The sequence below is a fragment of the Salvelinus fontinalis genome, unplaced genomic scaffold (assembly GCF_029448725.1).
Source record: "Salvelinus fontinalis isolate EN_2023a unplaced genomic scaffold, ASM2944872v1 scaffold_0199, whole genome shotgun sequence".
In the NCBI taxonomy this organism is placed as follows: Eukaryota; Metazoa; Chordata; class Actinopteri; order Salmoniformes; family Salmonidae; genus Salvelinus; species Salvelinus fontinalis.
Window position 1 is genome coordinate 222,347 of NW_026600408.1, and position 15,050 is coordinate 237,396.

The following is a 15,050-nucleotide window of genomic DNA, read 5'->3' on the forward strand; positions in this document are numbered from 1 at the left end:
CACCCCGGTCGTCCTACAATCTAAGCTAGCTGCCCTCAATCTCACACAAATTATCAGGAACCTACCAGGTACAACCCTAAATCCGTAAACATGGGCACCATCATAGATATCATCCTGAACAACTTGCCCTCTAAATACACCTCTGCTGTCTTCAATCAGGATCTCAGCGATCACTGCCTCATTGCCTGCATCTGTAATGAGTCTGCGGTCAAACGACCAGCCCTCATCACTGTCAAACGCTCCCTAAAACACTTCTGCGAGCCGGCCTTTCTAATCGACCTGGGTATCCTGGAAGAATATTGACCTCATCCCATCAGTAGAGGATGACTGGTTGTTCTTTAAAAGTGCTTTCCTCGTCATCTTAAATAAGCATGCCCCTTTCAAAAAAATGTAGAACTAAGAACAGATATAGTCCTTGGTTCACTCCAGACCTGACTGCCCTTGACCAGCACAAAAACATCCTGTGGTGTACTGCACTAGCATTGAATAGTCCCAGCGACATGCAACTTTTCAGGGAAGTCAGGAACCAATACACTCAGTCAGTTAGGAAAGCAAAGGCTAACTTTTTCAAACAGAAATTTGCATCCTGCAGCACTAATTCCCAAAAGTTTTGGGACACTAAAGTCAATGGAGAATAAGAGTACCTCCTCCCAGCTGCCCACTGCACTGAGACTAGGAAACACTGTCACCTCCTCCCAGCTGCCCACTGCACTGAGACTAGGAAACACTGTCACCTCCTCCCAGCTGCCCACTGCACTGAGACTAGGAAACACTGTCACCTCCTCCCAGCTGCCCACTGCACTGAGACTAGGAAACACTGTCACCTCCTCCCAGCTGCCCACTGCACTGAGACTAGGAAACACTGTCACCTCCTCCCAGCTGCCCACTGCACTGAGACTAGGAAACACTGTCACCTCCTCCCAGCTGCCCACTGCACTGAGACTAGGAAACACTGTCACCTCCTCCCAGCTGCCCACTGCACTGAGACTAGGAAACACTGTCACCTCCTCCCAGCTGCCCACTGCACTGAGGCTAGGAAACACTGTCACCTCCTCCCAGCTGCCCACTGCACTGAGGCTAGGAAACACTGTCACCTCCTCCCAGCTGCCCACTGCACTGTGACTAGGAAACACTGTCACCTCCTCCCAGCTGCCCACTGCCCTGAGGCTAGGAAACACTGTCACCTCCTCCCAGCTGCCCACTGCCCTGAGGCTAGGAAACACTGTCACCTCCTCCCAGCTGCCAACTGCCCTGAGGCTAGGAAACACTGTCACCTCCTCCCAGCTGCCCACTGCACTGAGACTAGGAAACACTGTCACCTCCTCCCAGCTGCCCACTGCACTGAGACTAGGAAACACTGTCACCTCCTCCCAGCTGCCCACTGCACTGAGACTAGGAAACACTGTCACCTCCTCCCAGCTGCCCACTGCACTGAGACTAGGAAACACTGTCACCTCCTCCCAGCTGCCCACTGCACTGAGACTAGGAAACACTGTCACCTCCTCCCAGCTGCCCACTGCACTGAGACTAGGAAACACTGTCACCTCCTCCCAGCTGCCCATTGCAATGAGGCTAGGAAACACTGTCACCTCCTCCCAGCTGCCCACTGCACTGAGGCTAGGAAACACTGTCACCTCCTCCCAGCTGCCCACTGCACTGAGACTAGGAAACACTGTCACCTCCTCCCAGCTGCCCACTGCACTGAGACTAGGAAACACTGTCACCTCCTCCCAGCTGCCCACTGCCCTGAGGCTAGGAAACACTGTCACCTCCTCCCAGCTGCCCACTGCCCTGAGGCTAGGAAACACTGTCACCTCCTCCCAGCTGCCCACTGCCCTGAGGCTAGGAAACACTGTCACCTCCTCCCAGCTGCCCACTGCACTGAGACTAGGAAACACTGTCACCTCCTCCCAGCTGCCCACTGCACTGAGACTAGGAAACACTGTCACCTCCTCCCAGCTGCCCACTGCACTGAGACTAGGAAACACTGTCACCTCCTCCCAGCTGCCCACTGCACTGAGACTAGGAAACACTGTCACCTCCTCCCAGCTGCCCACTGCACTGAGACTAGGAAACACTGTCACCTCCTCCCAGCTGCCCACTGCACTGAGACTAGGAAACACTGTCACCTCCTCCCAGCTGCCCACTGCACTGAGACTAGGAAACACTGTCACCTCCTCCCAGCTGCCCACTGCACTGAGACTAGGAAACACTGTCACCTCCTCCCAGCTGCCCACTGCACTGAGACTAGGAAACACTGTCACCTCCTCCCAGCTGCCCACTGCACTGAGACTAGGAAACACTGTCACCTTCTCCCAGCTGCCCACTGCACCGAGACTAGGAAACACTGTCACCTCCTCCCAGCTGCCCACTGCACCGAGACTAGGAAACACTGTCACCTCCTCCCAGCTGCCCACTGCACCGAGACTAGGAAACACTGTCACCTCCTCCCAGCTGCCCACTGCACTGAGACTAGGAAACACTGTCACCTCCTCCCAGCTGCCCACTGCACTGAGACTAGGAAACACTGTCACCTCCTCCTAGCTGCCCACTGCACTGAGACTAGGAAACACTGTCACCTCCTCCCAGCTGCCCACTGCACTGAGACTAGGAACCACTGTCACCTCCTCCCAGCTGCCCACTGCACTGAGACTAGGAACCACTGTCACCTCCTCCCAGCTGCCCACTGCACTGTGACTAGGAAACACTGTCACTTCCTCCCAGCTGCCCACTGCACTGAGACTAGGAAACACTGTCACCTCCTCCCAGCTGCCCACTGCACTGAGACTAGGAAACACTATCACCACTGATAAATCCAAGATAATCGAGAATTTCAATAAGCAACTCTCTACGGCTGGCCATGCTTTCCACCTGGCTATCACTACCCCGGCCAACAGCTCTGCACCCCCCGTAGCAACTTGCCCAAGCTCTCAAACACCATACGTGGCTGGCGTTAACAAATTGTTGGACATCTATGAACACGCTGTCATACATCACTGCAACGAGCCGTCACATTGATGAGAAGTGGGACATGGAAGTTCCATGTACTGACAACTGAGAACATGGAGAATGACAGACCAGAGAACCTAACACGGCATTAACTACCATCGTTGCTGAGTGGGTGAGGGACAGCAGCAAGGTGAGCACGGTTTGTTAGGTAGCCAGGTCTGTGGTAGACTGAACTGAGCCGACTGTTAGGTAGCCAGGTCTGTGGTAGACTGAACTGAGCCGTCTGTCAGGTAGCTAGGACTGTGGTAGACTGAACTGAGCCATCTGGTAGGTAGCCAGGTCTGTGGTAGACTGAACTGAGCCGACTGTTAGGTAGCCAGGACTGTGGTAGACTGAACTGAGCCGACTGTCAGGTAGCTAGGACTGTGGTAGACTGAACTGAGCCATCTGTTAGGTAGCCAGGACTGTGGTAGACTGAACTGAGCCGACTGTTAGGTAGCCAGGACTGTGGTAGACTGAACTGAGCCGACTGTTAGGTAGCTAGGACAGTGGTAGACTGAACTGAGCCATCTGTAAAGTAGCCAGGACTGTGGTAGACTGATCTGAGCCATCTGGTAGGTAGCTAGGACTGTGGTAGACTGAACTGAGCCATCTGGTAGGTAGCTAGGACTGTGGTAGACTGAACTGAGCCATCTGGTAGGTAGCCAGGACTGTGGTAGACTGATCTGAGACGACTGGTAGGTAGCTAGGACTGTGGTAGACTGATCTGAGCCGACTGTTAGGTAGCCAGGTCTGTGGTAGACTGAACTGAGCCATCTGGTAGGTAGCTAGGACTGTGGTAGACTGAACTGAGCCGTCTGTCAGGTAGCTAGGACTGTGGTAGACTGAACTGAGCCGACTGTCAGGTAGCTAGGACTGTGGTAGACTGAACTGAGCCGACTGTTAGGTAGCTAGGACTGTGGTAGACTGAACTGAGCCGTCTGTCAGGTAGCCAGGACTGTGGTAGACTGAACTGAGCCGACTGTTAGGTAGCCAGGACTGTGGTAGACTGAACTGAGCCGACTGTCAGGTAGCTAGGACTGTGGTAGACTGAACTGAGCCATCTGTTAGGTAGCCAGGACTGTGGTAGACTGAACTGAACCATCTGTAAAGTAGCCAGGACTGTGGTAGACGGATCTGAGCCATCTGGTAGGTAGCTAGGACTGTGGTAGACGGAACTGAACCATCTGGTAGGTAGCCAGGGCTGTGGTAGACTGATCTGAGCCGTCTGTTAGGTAGCCAGGACTGTGGTAGACTGAACTGAGCCGTCTGTAAAGTAGCCAGGACTGTGGTAGACTGATCTGAGCCGACTGTTAGGTAGCCAGGACTGTGGTAGACTGATCTGAGCCGTCTGTTAGGTAGCCAGGACTGTGGTAGACTGAACTGCTCCGACTGTTAGGTAGCTAGGACTGTGGTAGACTGAACTGAGCCGTCTGTTAGGTAGCCAGGACTGTGGTAGACTGAACTGAGCCGACTGTTAGGTAGCCAGGACTGTGGTAGACTGAACTGAGCCGACTGTTAGGTAGCTAGGACTGTGGTAGACTGAACTGAGCCATCTGTAAAGTAGCCAGGACTGTGGTAGACTGAACTGAGCCGACTGTTAGGTAGCCAGGACTGTGGTAGACTGAACTGCTCCGACTGTTAGGTAGCCAGGACTGTGGTAGACTGAACTGAGCCGACTATTAGGTAGCTAGGACTGTGGTAGACTGAACTGAGCCGTCTGTTAGGTAGCCAGGACTGTGGTAGACTGAACTGAGCCGACTAAAGTAGCCAGGACTGTGGTAGACTGAACTGAGCCGTCTGTTAGGTAGCCAGGACTGTGGTAGACTGAACTGAGCCGACTAAAGTAGCCAGGACTGTGGTAGACTGAACTGAGCCATCTGTAAAGTAGCCAGAACTGTGGTAGACTGAACTGAGCCATCTGTAAAGTAGCCAGGACTGTGGTAGACTGAACTGAGCCGACTGTTAGGTAGCCAGGACTGTGGTAGACTGAACTGCTCCGACTGTTAGGTAGCCAGGACTGTGGTAGACTGAACTGAGCCGACTAAAGTAGCCAGGACTGTGGTAGACTGAACTGAGCCATCTGTAAAGTAGCCAGGACTGTGGTAGACTGAACTGAGCCATCTGTAAAGTAGCCAGGACTGTGGTAGACTGATCTGAGCCATCTGTAAAGTAGCCAGGACTGTGGTAGACTGAACTGAGCCATCTGTTAGGTAGCTAGGACTGTGGTAGACTGAACTGAGCCATCTGTTAGGTAGCCAGGACTGTGGTAGACTGATCTGAGCCATCTGTAAAGTAGCCAGGACTGTGGTAGACTGAACTGAGCCATCTGTAAAGTAGCCAGGACTGTGGTAGACTGATCTGAGCCGTCTGTTAGGTAGCCAGGACTGTGGTAGACTGAACTGAGCCGACTGTCAGGTAGCTAGGACTGTGGTAGACTGAACTGAGCCGACTGTTAGGTAGCTAGGACTGTGGTAGACTGAACTGAGCCGTCTGTCAGGTAGCCAGGACTGTGGTAGACTGAACTGAGCCGACTGTTAGGTAGCCAGGACTGTGGTAGACTGAACTGAGCCGACTGTCAGGTAGCTAGGACTGTGGTAGACTGAACTGAGCCATCTGTTAGGTAGCCAGGACTGTGGTAGACTGAACTGAACCATCTGTAAAGTAGCCAGGACTGTGGTAGACGGATCTGAGCCATCTGGTAGGTAGCTAGGACTGTGGTAGACGGAACTGAACCATCTGGTAGGTAGCCAGGGCTGTGGTAGACTGATCTGAGCCGTCTGTTAGGTAGCCAGGACTGTGGTAGACTGAACTGAGCCGTCTGTAAAGTAGCCAGGACTGTGGTAGACTGATCTGAGCCGACTGTTAGGTAGCCAGGACTGTGGTAGACTGATCTGAGCCGTCTGTTAGGTAGCCAGGACTGTGGTAGACTGAACTGCTCCGACTGTTAGGTAGCTAGGACTGTGGTAGACTGAACTGAGCCGTCTGTTAGGTAGCCAGGACTGTGGTAGACTGAACTGAGCCGACTGTTAGGTAGCCAGGACTGTGGTAGACTGAACTGAGCCGACTGTTAGGTAGCTAGGACTGTGGTAGACTGAACTGAGCCATCTGTAAAGTAGCCAGGACTGTGGTAGACTGAACTGAGCCGACTGTTAGGTAGCCAGGACTGTGGTAGACTGAACTGCTCCGACTGTTAGGTAGCCAGGACTGTGGTAGACTGAACTGAGCCGACTATTAGGTAGCTAGGACTGTGGTAGACTGAACTGAGCCGTCTGTTAGGTAGCCAGGACTGTGGTAGACTGAACTGAGCCGACTAAAGTAGCCAGGACTGTGGTAGACTGAACTGAGCCGTCTGTTAGGTAGCCAGGACTGTGGTAGACTGAACTGAGCCGACTAAAGTAGCCAGGACTGTGGTAGACTGAACTGAGCCATCTGTAAAGTAGCCAGAACTGTGGTAGACTGAACTGAGCCATCTGTAAAGTAGCCAGGACTGTGGTAGACTGAACTGAGCCGACTGTTAGGTAGCCAGGACTGTGGTAGACTGAACTGCTCCGACTGTTAGGTAGCCAGGACTGTGGTAGACTGAACTGAGCCGACTATTAGGTAGCTAGGACTGTGGTAGACTGAACTGAGCCGTCTGTTAGGTAGCCAGGACTGTGGTAGACTGAACTGAGCCGACTAAAGTAGCCAGGACTGTGGTAGACTGAACTGAGCCGACTGTTAGGTAGCCAGGTCTGTGGTAGACTGAACTGAGCCGTCTGTTAGGTAGCCAGGACTGTGGTAGACTGAACTGAGCCGACTAAAGTAGCCAGGACTGTGGTAGACTGAACTGAGCCATCTGTAAAGTAGCCAGGACTGTGGTAGACTGAACTGAGCCATCTGTAAAGTAGCCAGGACTGTGGTAGACTGATCTGAGCCATCTGTAAAGTAGCCAGGACTGTGGTAGACTGAACTGAGCCATCTGTTAGGTAGCTAGGACTGTGGTAGACTGAACTGAGCCATCTGTTAGGTAGCCAGGACTGTGGTAGACTGATCTGAGCCATCTGTAAAGTAGCCAGGACTGTGGTAGACTGAACTGAGCCATCTGTAAAGTAGCCAGGACTGTGGTAGACTGATCTGAGCCGTCTGTTAGGTAGCCAGGACTGTGGTAGACTGAACTGAGCCGTCTTAAGTAGCCAGGACTGTGGTAGACTGAACTGCATTGCCCCCGAGCGGTCATATCAATGTACAGTACCAGTCATATCAACATACAGTACCAGTCAAAAGTCTGGACACACCTACTCATTCAAGGGTTTTTCTTTATTTTGACTATTTTCTACATTGTAGAATAATAGTGAAGAAATCAAAACTATGAAATAACACATAAGGAATCATGTAGCATGCCCCAAAAAGTTTTAAACAAATCGAAACATATTTTACATTTTAGATTCTTCAAAGCAGCCACCCTTTGCCTTGATGACAGCTTTGCCCACGCTTGGCATTCTCTCAACCAGCTTCATGAAGTAGTCATCTGGAATGCATTTCAATTAACCGGTGTGCCTTGTTAAAAGGTCATTTGTGGAATTTCTTTCCTTCTTAATGCATATGATCCAATCAGTTGTGTTGTGACAAGGTGTGTGTGGGGGGGGGGGGGGGTTATACAGAAGATGGTCTTTTACCAAATAGGGCTAAGTCCATATTATGGCAAGAACAGCTCAAATAAGCAAAGAGAAATGACAGTCCATCATTACTTTAAGACATGAAGGTTAATCAATTCTGACAAATTTCAAGAACTTTGAACGTTTCTTCAAGTGCAGTCGCAAAAACCATCAATCGCTATGATGAAACTGGCTCTCATGAGGACCGCCACAGGAAAGGAAGTCCCAGATTTACCTCTGCTACAGAGGATAAGTTCATTAGAGTTACCAGCCTCAGAAATTGCAGCCCAAATAAATGCTTCACAGTTCAAGTAACAGACATCTCAACATCAACTTTTCAAAGGAGACTGCGTGAATCAGGCCTTCATGGTCAAATTGCTGCAAAGAAACCACTACTAAAGGACACCAATAAGAAGAAGAAGAGACTTGCTTGGGCCAAGAAACACGAGCAACCGACATTAGACCGGTGGAAATCTGTCCTTTGGTCTGATGAGTCGAAATTAGATTTTTTTAAACATGTTTTGGTCTTTGTGAGACGCAGATGAACGGATGATCTCCACATGTCCCACTGTGAAGCATGGAGGAGGTGGTGTGATGGTGCTTTGCTGGTGACACTGGTAGCATGGCTACAACAGCATTCTGCAGCAATACGCCATCCCATCTGGTTTACGCTTAGTGGGACTATCATTTGTTTTTCAACAGGACAATGACCCAACACACCTCCAGGCTGTGTAAGAGCTGTTTGACCAATAAGGAGAGTGATGGAGTGCTGCATCAGATGACCTGGCCTCCACAATCACCCGACCTCAACCCAATTGAGATGGTTTGTGATGAGTTGGACCGCAGAGTGAAGGAAAAGCAGCCAATAAGTGCTCAGCATGTGGGAACTTCTTCAAGACTGTTGGAAAAGCATTCCTCATGAAGCTGGTTGAGAGAATGCCAAGAGTGTGCAAAGCTGTCATCAAGGCAAAGGGTGGCTACTTGGAAGAATCTCAAATATATTTTGATTTGTTTAACCTGTTGAGGCTGGGGGCGCTGTTGTCACTATTTATGCTAATCGTGTAATTTTTGAAACGGCTTCCCACAAAATTCTTGATCGTACAATATGCATATTATTATTATTATTGGATAGAAAACAGTCTATAGTTTCTATAGGAGTTGAAATCTTGTCTCTAAGTGGAACAGAACCCATTCTACAGCAATTTCCCTGACATGGAGTCAGATTTCAGAAATGTTGGCCCCTGATCTGGAGTCAGTTAAAAGGCCACAGTTATTGCTATGAGTATACGGACACTGCTTACGTCTTCCCCTGGATGCCTTTACGTGATGACGATTTGAATGGGGTCGATTGCGCGTTCACAGGCACTATAAATTAAAAAACCCTGTAGCTAGCAACTCTTTTCTTGGTGCGTCATGCGCGTGGAGGACACCGACCCGCACCTGTTCCAAGCATTAGTGTTGGGAGTAATCTTTCTCCGGTCATGTTAAGACTCGTTATAGGAGTTAAAAACATCATAAGGTAGTTAATTTAAAGCGTTTTATAGCAATTTATATCCGTTTAGTGCGATTTTGGGACATTTATTTCTGAAACGCTGTGAATCGCTGGGCACGCTTCCAGTTCATCCCGAACGCAGTTGGCATTTCCACATGGCAAGAGGACAGCTTTCCACCAAAAGACGATTAGACCCAAGAAAGGATCCTTTGCCCAAGATACTGATGGAAGAACAGCTCAAAGTAGGACATTTTTATTATGATAAATCGTGTTTCTGTTGAAAAATGTTAGTGGCTTAGGACGCCATGTTTTTTGACGTAGCTTCGCTTGGCGCAAACTGTATTGAAAAGTAAGGATAATTTAAAAAATGTAATTCCGCGATTGTATTAAGAATTAAATTGTCTATCAATCGATGTCCACCCTATATTTTTTAGTCTCGTTTATGAGTATTTATGTATAAGAGTAGATCACTGTCTAATATGGCGCACGGACATTTTCTCACCAGCTGGGCTACATTTCACATTGTCTAACCATGATTTTGGTGGCTAAATATGCACATTTTCGAACAAACTGTATATGTATGTTGTAATGTGATGTTACAGGGGTGTCATCTGAAGAATTCTGAGAAGGTTAGTGAAAAAAATAATATATTTTGGCGATGTTGACGTTATCGCTCACTTTGGCTAGAATTAATGCTGGGGTAATGTTTGCACCTGTGCTATGCTAATATAACGATTTATTGTGTTTTCGCTGTAAGACACTTAGAAAATCTGAAATATTGTCTGTATTCACAGGATCTGTGTCTTTCGATTAGTGTATGCTGTGTATTTTTACGAAATGTTTGATGATTAGTAAGTAGGTAAACACGTTGCTCTATGTAGTTATTCTAGTCCATTTGTGACGGTGGGTGCAATTGTAACCTATGCCATCTACCTGAAATATGCACATTTTTCTAACAAAACCTATCCCATACCATAAATATGTTATCAGACTGTCATCTGATGAGTTTTTTTCTTGGTTAGGGGCTATAAATATCTTAGTTTAGCCGAGTTGGTGATAGCTACTGGTGTTGGTGGACAAATAAAAGATGGTGGATTATGCTAATGTGTTTTTAGGTAATAGATTTACATCTTTACATTTTGTGTCTTCCCTGTAAAACATTTTAAAAATCAGATATGTTGGCTGGATTCACAAGATCTGTGTCTTTCATTAGCTGTATTGGACTTTAATGTGTGAAAGTTAAATATTTAAAAAATATATTTTTTTTGAATTTCGCGGCTCTGCCTTTTCAATGGGGGTGGGGGGGGGGAGTGCCGCTAGCGGCACCCTCAGCCTAGACAGGTTAACACTTTTTTGGTTACTACATGATTCCATATGTGTTATTTCATAGTGTTGATGTCTTCACTATTATTCTACAATGTAGAAAGTAGTACAAATAAAGAAAAAGTCTGAAATGAGTAGGTGTCCAAACTTTCGACTGGTACTGTGTGTGTGTGTGTGTGTATTTTTATACAGTGGGGCAACAAAAATATTTAGTCAGCCCCCAATTGTGCAAGTTCTCCCACTTAAAAAGATGAGGCCAGTAATTTTCATTATAGGTACACTTCAACTATGACAGACAAAATGAGAAAAGAAATCCAGAAAATCACATTGTAGGATTTTTTAATGAATTTATTTGCAAATTATGCTGGAAAATACATATTTGGTCAATAACAAAAGTTTTCCAGCATAATTTGCAAATAAATTCATAAAAAATCCTACAATGTGATTTTCTGGATTTTTTTTCTCATTTTGTCTTTCATAGTTGAAGTGTACCTATGATGGAAATTACAGGCCTCTCTCATCTTTTTAAGTGGGAGAACTTGCACAATTGGGGGCTGACTAAATAATTTTTTGCCCCACTGTATGTGTGTATATATATAATATACTAATAATATAATACTATAATACTAATAATAATAATACTATGAAATTGTGAAAATGATGATAATGCCCTTTTAGTGTAAGAGCTGTTTGAAAAGGCTGCCTGAAATGTCAGCCTGTTTTGGTAGGATGGAGTTTTGGCCTGCCTGGTGACATCACCAGGCGGTATATTAGTTAATAGACCAATAAGAAAGAGAGTTCCAAACCTCTCTTCCAATAACAGCTAGTTCTCAGTTGTCTTCCCCTCCCCACTCAGACCAGTCAGTCCTGGCAAAGTTCTTGCTTGAGAAATTGCAGAAACTTTTTGCTAAGAAGCTATTTGTTTATTTTTTAGCATTTTAAATGTAAAACTATCCCAATAAGGTAGGCCGACTTAACTGTTACCCAGAAACGGCTGCATTTGACCTTTAAAGCAGTCTGATGTCATATAGACTCAGCCATCTTCAACAATTCTAATTCCAACACTGATACCATCCATCCATCCTTACCTGTCCTCCTCTCCATCTGCAGACTGTGTCCTCAGGCTTGCAGCAGCGGCCACTAAGGCACTGGCATCTCCAGCCATCCCCATGCTCTTCATGGAGCTGCCCCCTCCTGCAGCCCCCAGCCGGGGCAGCGTCAGCAGGGACTGGTGTTGAAACAGCAGCCTCTGGGCATCCTCCAGCTGGGATGCCGTTAGGGTGGGGATGCTTCCCCCGTACAGAGCCCCACTTTGGGCCAGGCTGGTGTGGCTGAGGGGCACCCCGTGAGTCAGGAGGGGCTGGAGGTCGGCTCGGAGTGTGGTCACGAAAGGGGCGGAGGGGTGCTGGTGCAGCTGCTGAGCTGGGAGGTTCTGGAGCTGACTCTGAAGGGGTTGAGGGACAGCGGCCGGGCCAGGCATGGACACCCCAAGAGAGCCAGGGTGTGGGGGGAGGACCTGGGACTGGAGAGGAGCCGTAGGCTGTATGAAGTCTGGAGGCCGGCTGCCTGTCTGGCTCACTATCCCCGCTGGGAGCTGGGGCATGGGGTAGCCTGTCTGTGCATGCTCCATATCATAGGGCATCTGCTGGGGCATGGCCTGACTCCGAGCGCCCTGGGCATTCACCTGGGGGGCTGCTGGTAGAGTACCATGGGGGACCATGCTGGTCTGCTGCAACAGGAGAGGGTTAGGGTCCTGAGGGACCATGTGGGCCTGCTGAGAGTTCTGGACAGTCTCAGGGCTGGTGTAGTCCTGGTGCTGGTATGGCTGCAAGATCTGGGGTGCCACTGCTCCCATCTCTGTGCCTCCGTATTGGACAACACCGGCCACCACACTTCCATTCCCTGCTTGGCTCTCTGGGCCGGCAGCGCTGGGTGCAGGGGCTAGGTCAGAAGTGGGCACGGCAGGGGGAACCTCCTTCTCATAGTACTCTGTACACATCCATCTTCCCTTGCGGAACGGCTCTGAGTTAGAGTCCAGCTTCACCACTCTGAAGCGAGACCCCGGAGGGGCTTGGTTCTGAGTCTGTTGTGTCTGGGTGCTGGAGGTCACAGGCTGTGCCACTGCTACTGACACCCCAATCTGAGTGCTATTGGTGGGCCCTGTGCCTCCAGGGAGAGCCCCTACTCCACTGGATGTCCCTTGCCGGCCTCCACTACTGTCAAAGATTATAGGGCCCGCAGAGGGAGGGACACCACTACCACTGACTATGGATGACACATCCATGCCTGGCCCAGCAGTGACGGTAACAGAGAACTGGGCGGTGGTATTCTCCACCATATCCTGCCCCACTTGGGTCTGGTTGGGCTCAGCCATTTCAGAGGAACTCCCCCCTGCCACTGAGACAGTAAAGGCTGCTGGCACCACATTCTCTTGCAGATTATGCACAGTCCCATTCACCATGTTACCAGGCTGCGGAGGGCCCTGAGGCTGCAGGGGTTCGCACGGAGGGTCCTGGGGTAGGGAGTGAGGGTTCAGGGGTTCGTTAGGGGACGCTGCGCCTGGGGTCTCCACCCCATGGGGGCTGTTCAGGGTCTCGTCCGAGGAGCTCCTCTCAGGGACGCCGGTGTCCCGAGATACGGACACTTCCTGTATTTCAGAGGAGGACAGGTCCTCTGTGTGGGATTCATCCATGTCATCATAACTCTCTGTGTCATCCGCTATGCTGTTGTTGGTGCTAACAGAGACCTGGGCCGGGGTCACGCTAGTTATCTGGAAGCCACTCTTCTTTTTCACCTGAGACCCGGACTGGGGGAGGTTAAGGCTCAGGGGTTGGTGGTGCGGCCCAGGGGAGGAGGACCCAGCCTGGCTAGTTGACTGATAATCATCAGTGGGAATTACATTACTGCTACCTGCAGCAGACCCTGATGCACCGCCACTACCGGAGGTGTTACTGCCTCTTCTATTGTGGAAAGACATCTTCCTAGACCCAGAGGAATCTCCTGAAAAGTCCTGTTGATGCATTTTGTGACCAACACGAAGCCAGTAACAGGGCAAAGAAGTGGCTAGCTGTGTAGCTACTAATGCTAGATGGTTGTTATAGCCAGGCATAAATAACGTTAGCTAGTGACGTTAATGTAGTCAGAGGTTAGCTAGCTAATAGTTACCTAATAGTTAGCCAACGGTGGCTAACGTAAGCAAGGTGACAGTCCCACAATAAATCACAACAAAGCAGGGACGTCGATGTTATTTTCTGTTTTCAGTAGTTGAGCACTTCACTCTGACTGCGTGTATTAAGCTGTCGATAATTAAGTGAATGCGAATGACTAATGTTAGCTCAGACATGGCCAGAACAACCAAGCTAACTTAGCTATGTCTTATAGCTAGCTGAAATGTAAACTACGAAGAGGCGCTTATAGAAACGTTTAAACAACACCAAACATGTCTTAAATATAACATGAATATCTAACTGGAATAAATAATTTGACGTGAATATTATAACGTTAGTGCCAAATTCAGCGTCAGAAGCTATGTCGTTAGAGATCACCTCCATCGATGGCATCACCAGACGCTGAGTCTCATCTCCTAGACTCTGGTTTGTTGTTGGAGAATTCAGTCAGACACCCATCACTGGATAAACATCCTCTTAGCACATAAACGTGTTTGAATCCATCTCGACGCTTTCTAGTCAGTGTCGTTGTATCCTCATCATCCTCTCGCTTGGCCCCTTTGACACGGGCGCAGGACACAACTTTAGCTACCTAGCTAGCTCACCCTGACGACGAGAAGAGGGAAGGACATGCAAACATAGCTACTGCGCATGCCCTCAACGAGCTGTCGAAGTGGCGAGCTGAAAGAACATTTGCTTTCGCTCGGTTCCGCTACCAGTCGGTCCCTGCAATGACCTCAACATGAATACCTTTACGAGATGTATAACTCTGTGCTTCCCACTCACATAAAATGACAACAAATGTTCATATAATAAGACATTTAGCAGACGCTTTTATCCAAATGAGCTTAGACATGCGTGCAGAAATCTTATGTATGTGGACCTGGGAATCAAACGCATTACCCAGGCGTTACAAGCACCATGCTCTAACAACTGCGCTACACAACCAAGACGGGTTGGTTAGTGTTAGACTGGAGGTTAGCAGCAGCAGTGAACATTAAATACTTTACAAAAATAGAAATGCAACAATTTCGAATATTTTACTCAGCTACATACAGTTCATAAGGAAATCAGGCAATTGAAATAAATTAATTAAGCCCTAATCAATGGATTTCACATGACTGGGAATACAGACATGCATCTGTTGGTCACCTTAAATAAAAAGTAGGGGCGTGGAATAGAAAACCAGTCAGTATCTGGTGTGACCACCATTTGCCTCATGCAGCGAGACACATCTCCTTCACATAGAGTTGATCAGGCTGTATCTGGTGTGACCACCATTTGCCTCATGAAAACCAGTCAGTATCTGGTGTGACCACCATTTGCCTCATGCAGCGAGACACATCTCCTTCACATAGAGTTGATCAGGCTGTATCTGGTGTGACCACCATTTGCCTCATGAAAACCAGTCAGTATCTGGTGTGACCACCATTTGCCTCATGC

At 48.8% G+C, this 15,050-nt stretch overlaps 1 protein-coding gene across 2 annotated transcripts in view; it reads right to left on the reverse strand.

Moving 5' to 3' along the window:
• Positions 1-14,268, reverse strand: part of LOC129844366 (TSC22 domain family protein 1-like) — a 35,372-nt gene extending 21,104 nt beyond the window's left edge. The window contains exons 1-2 of one of the 2 annotated variants that reach the window (XM_055912686.1): positions 13,986-14,268; positions 11,529-13,450 (exon numbers count right to left, since the gene is read on the reverse strand). In XM_055912686.1, the coding sequence (XP_055768661.1) occupies positions 11,529-13,450; positions 13,986-14,000 (1,937 nt within the window). In that variant the 5' untranslated portion in view covers positions 14,001-14,268. Of the gene's footprint in view, positions 1-11,528 lie in introns of both variants that reach the window. The other variant, XM_055912685.1, reaches the window with a different exon arrangement.
• Between the last annotated feature and the right edge of the window lie 782 nt (positions 14,269-15,050).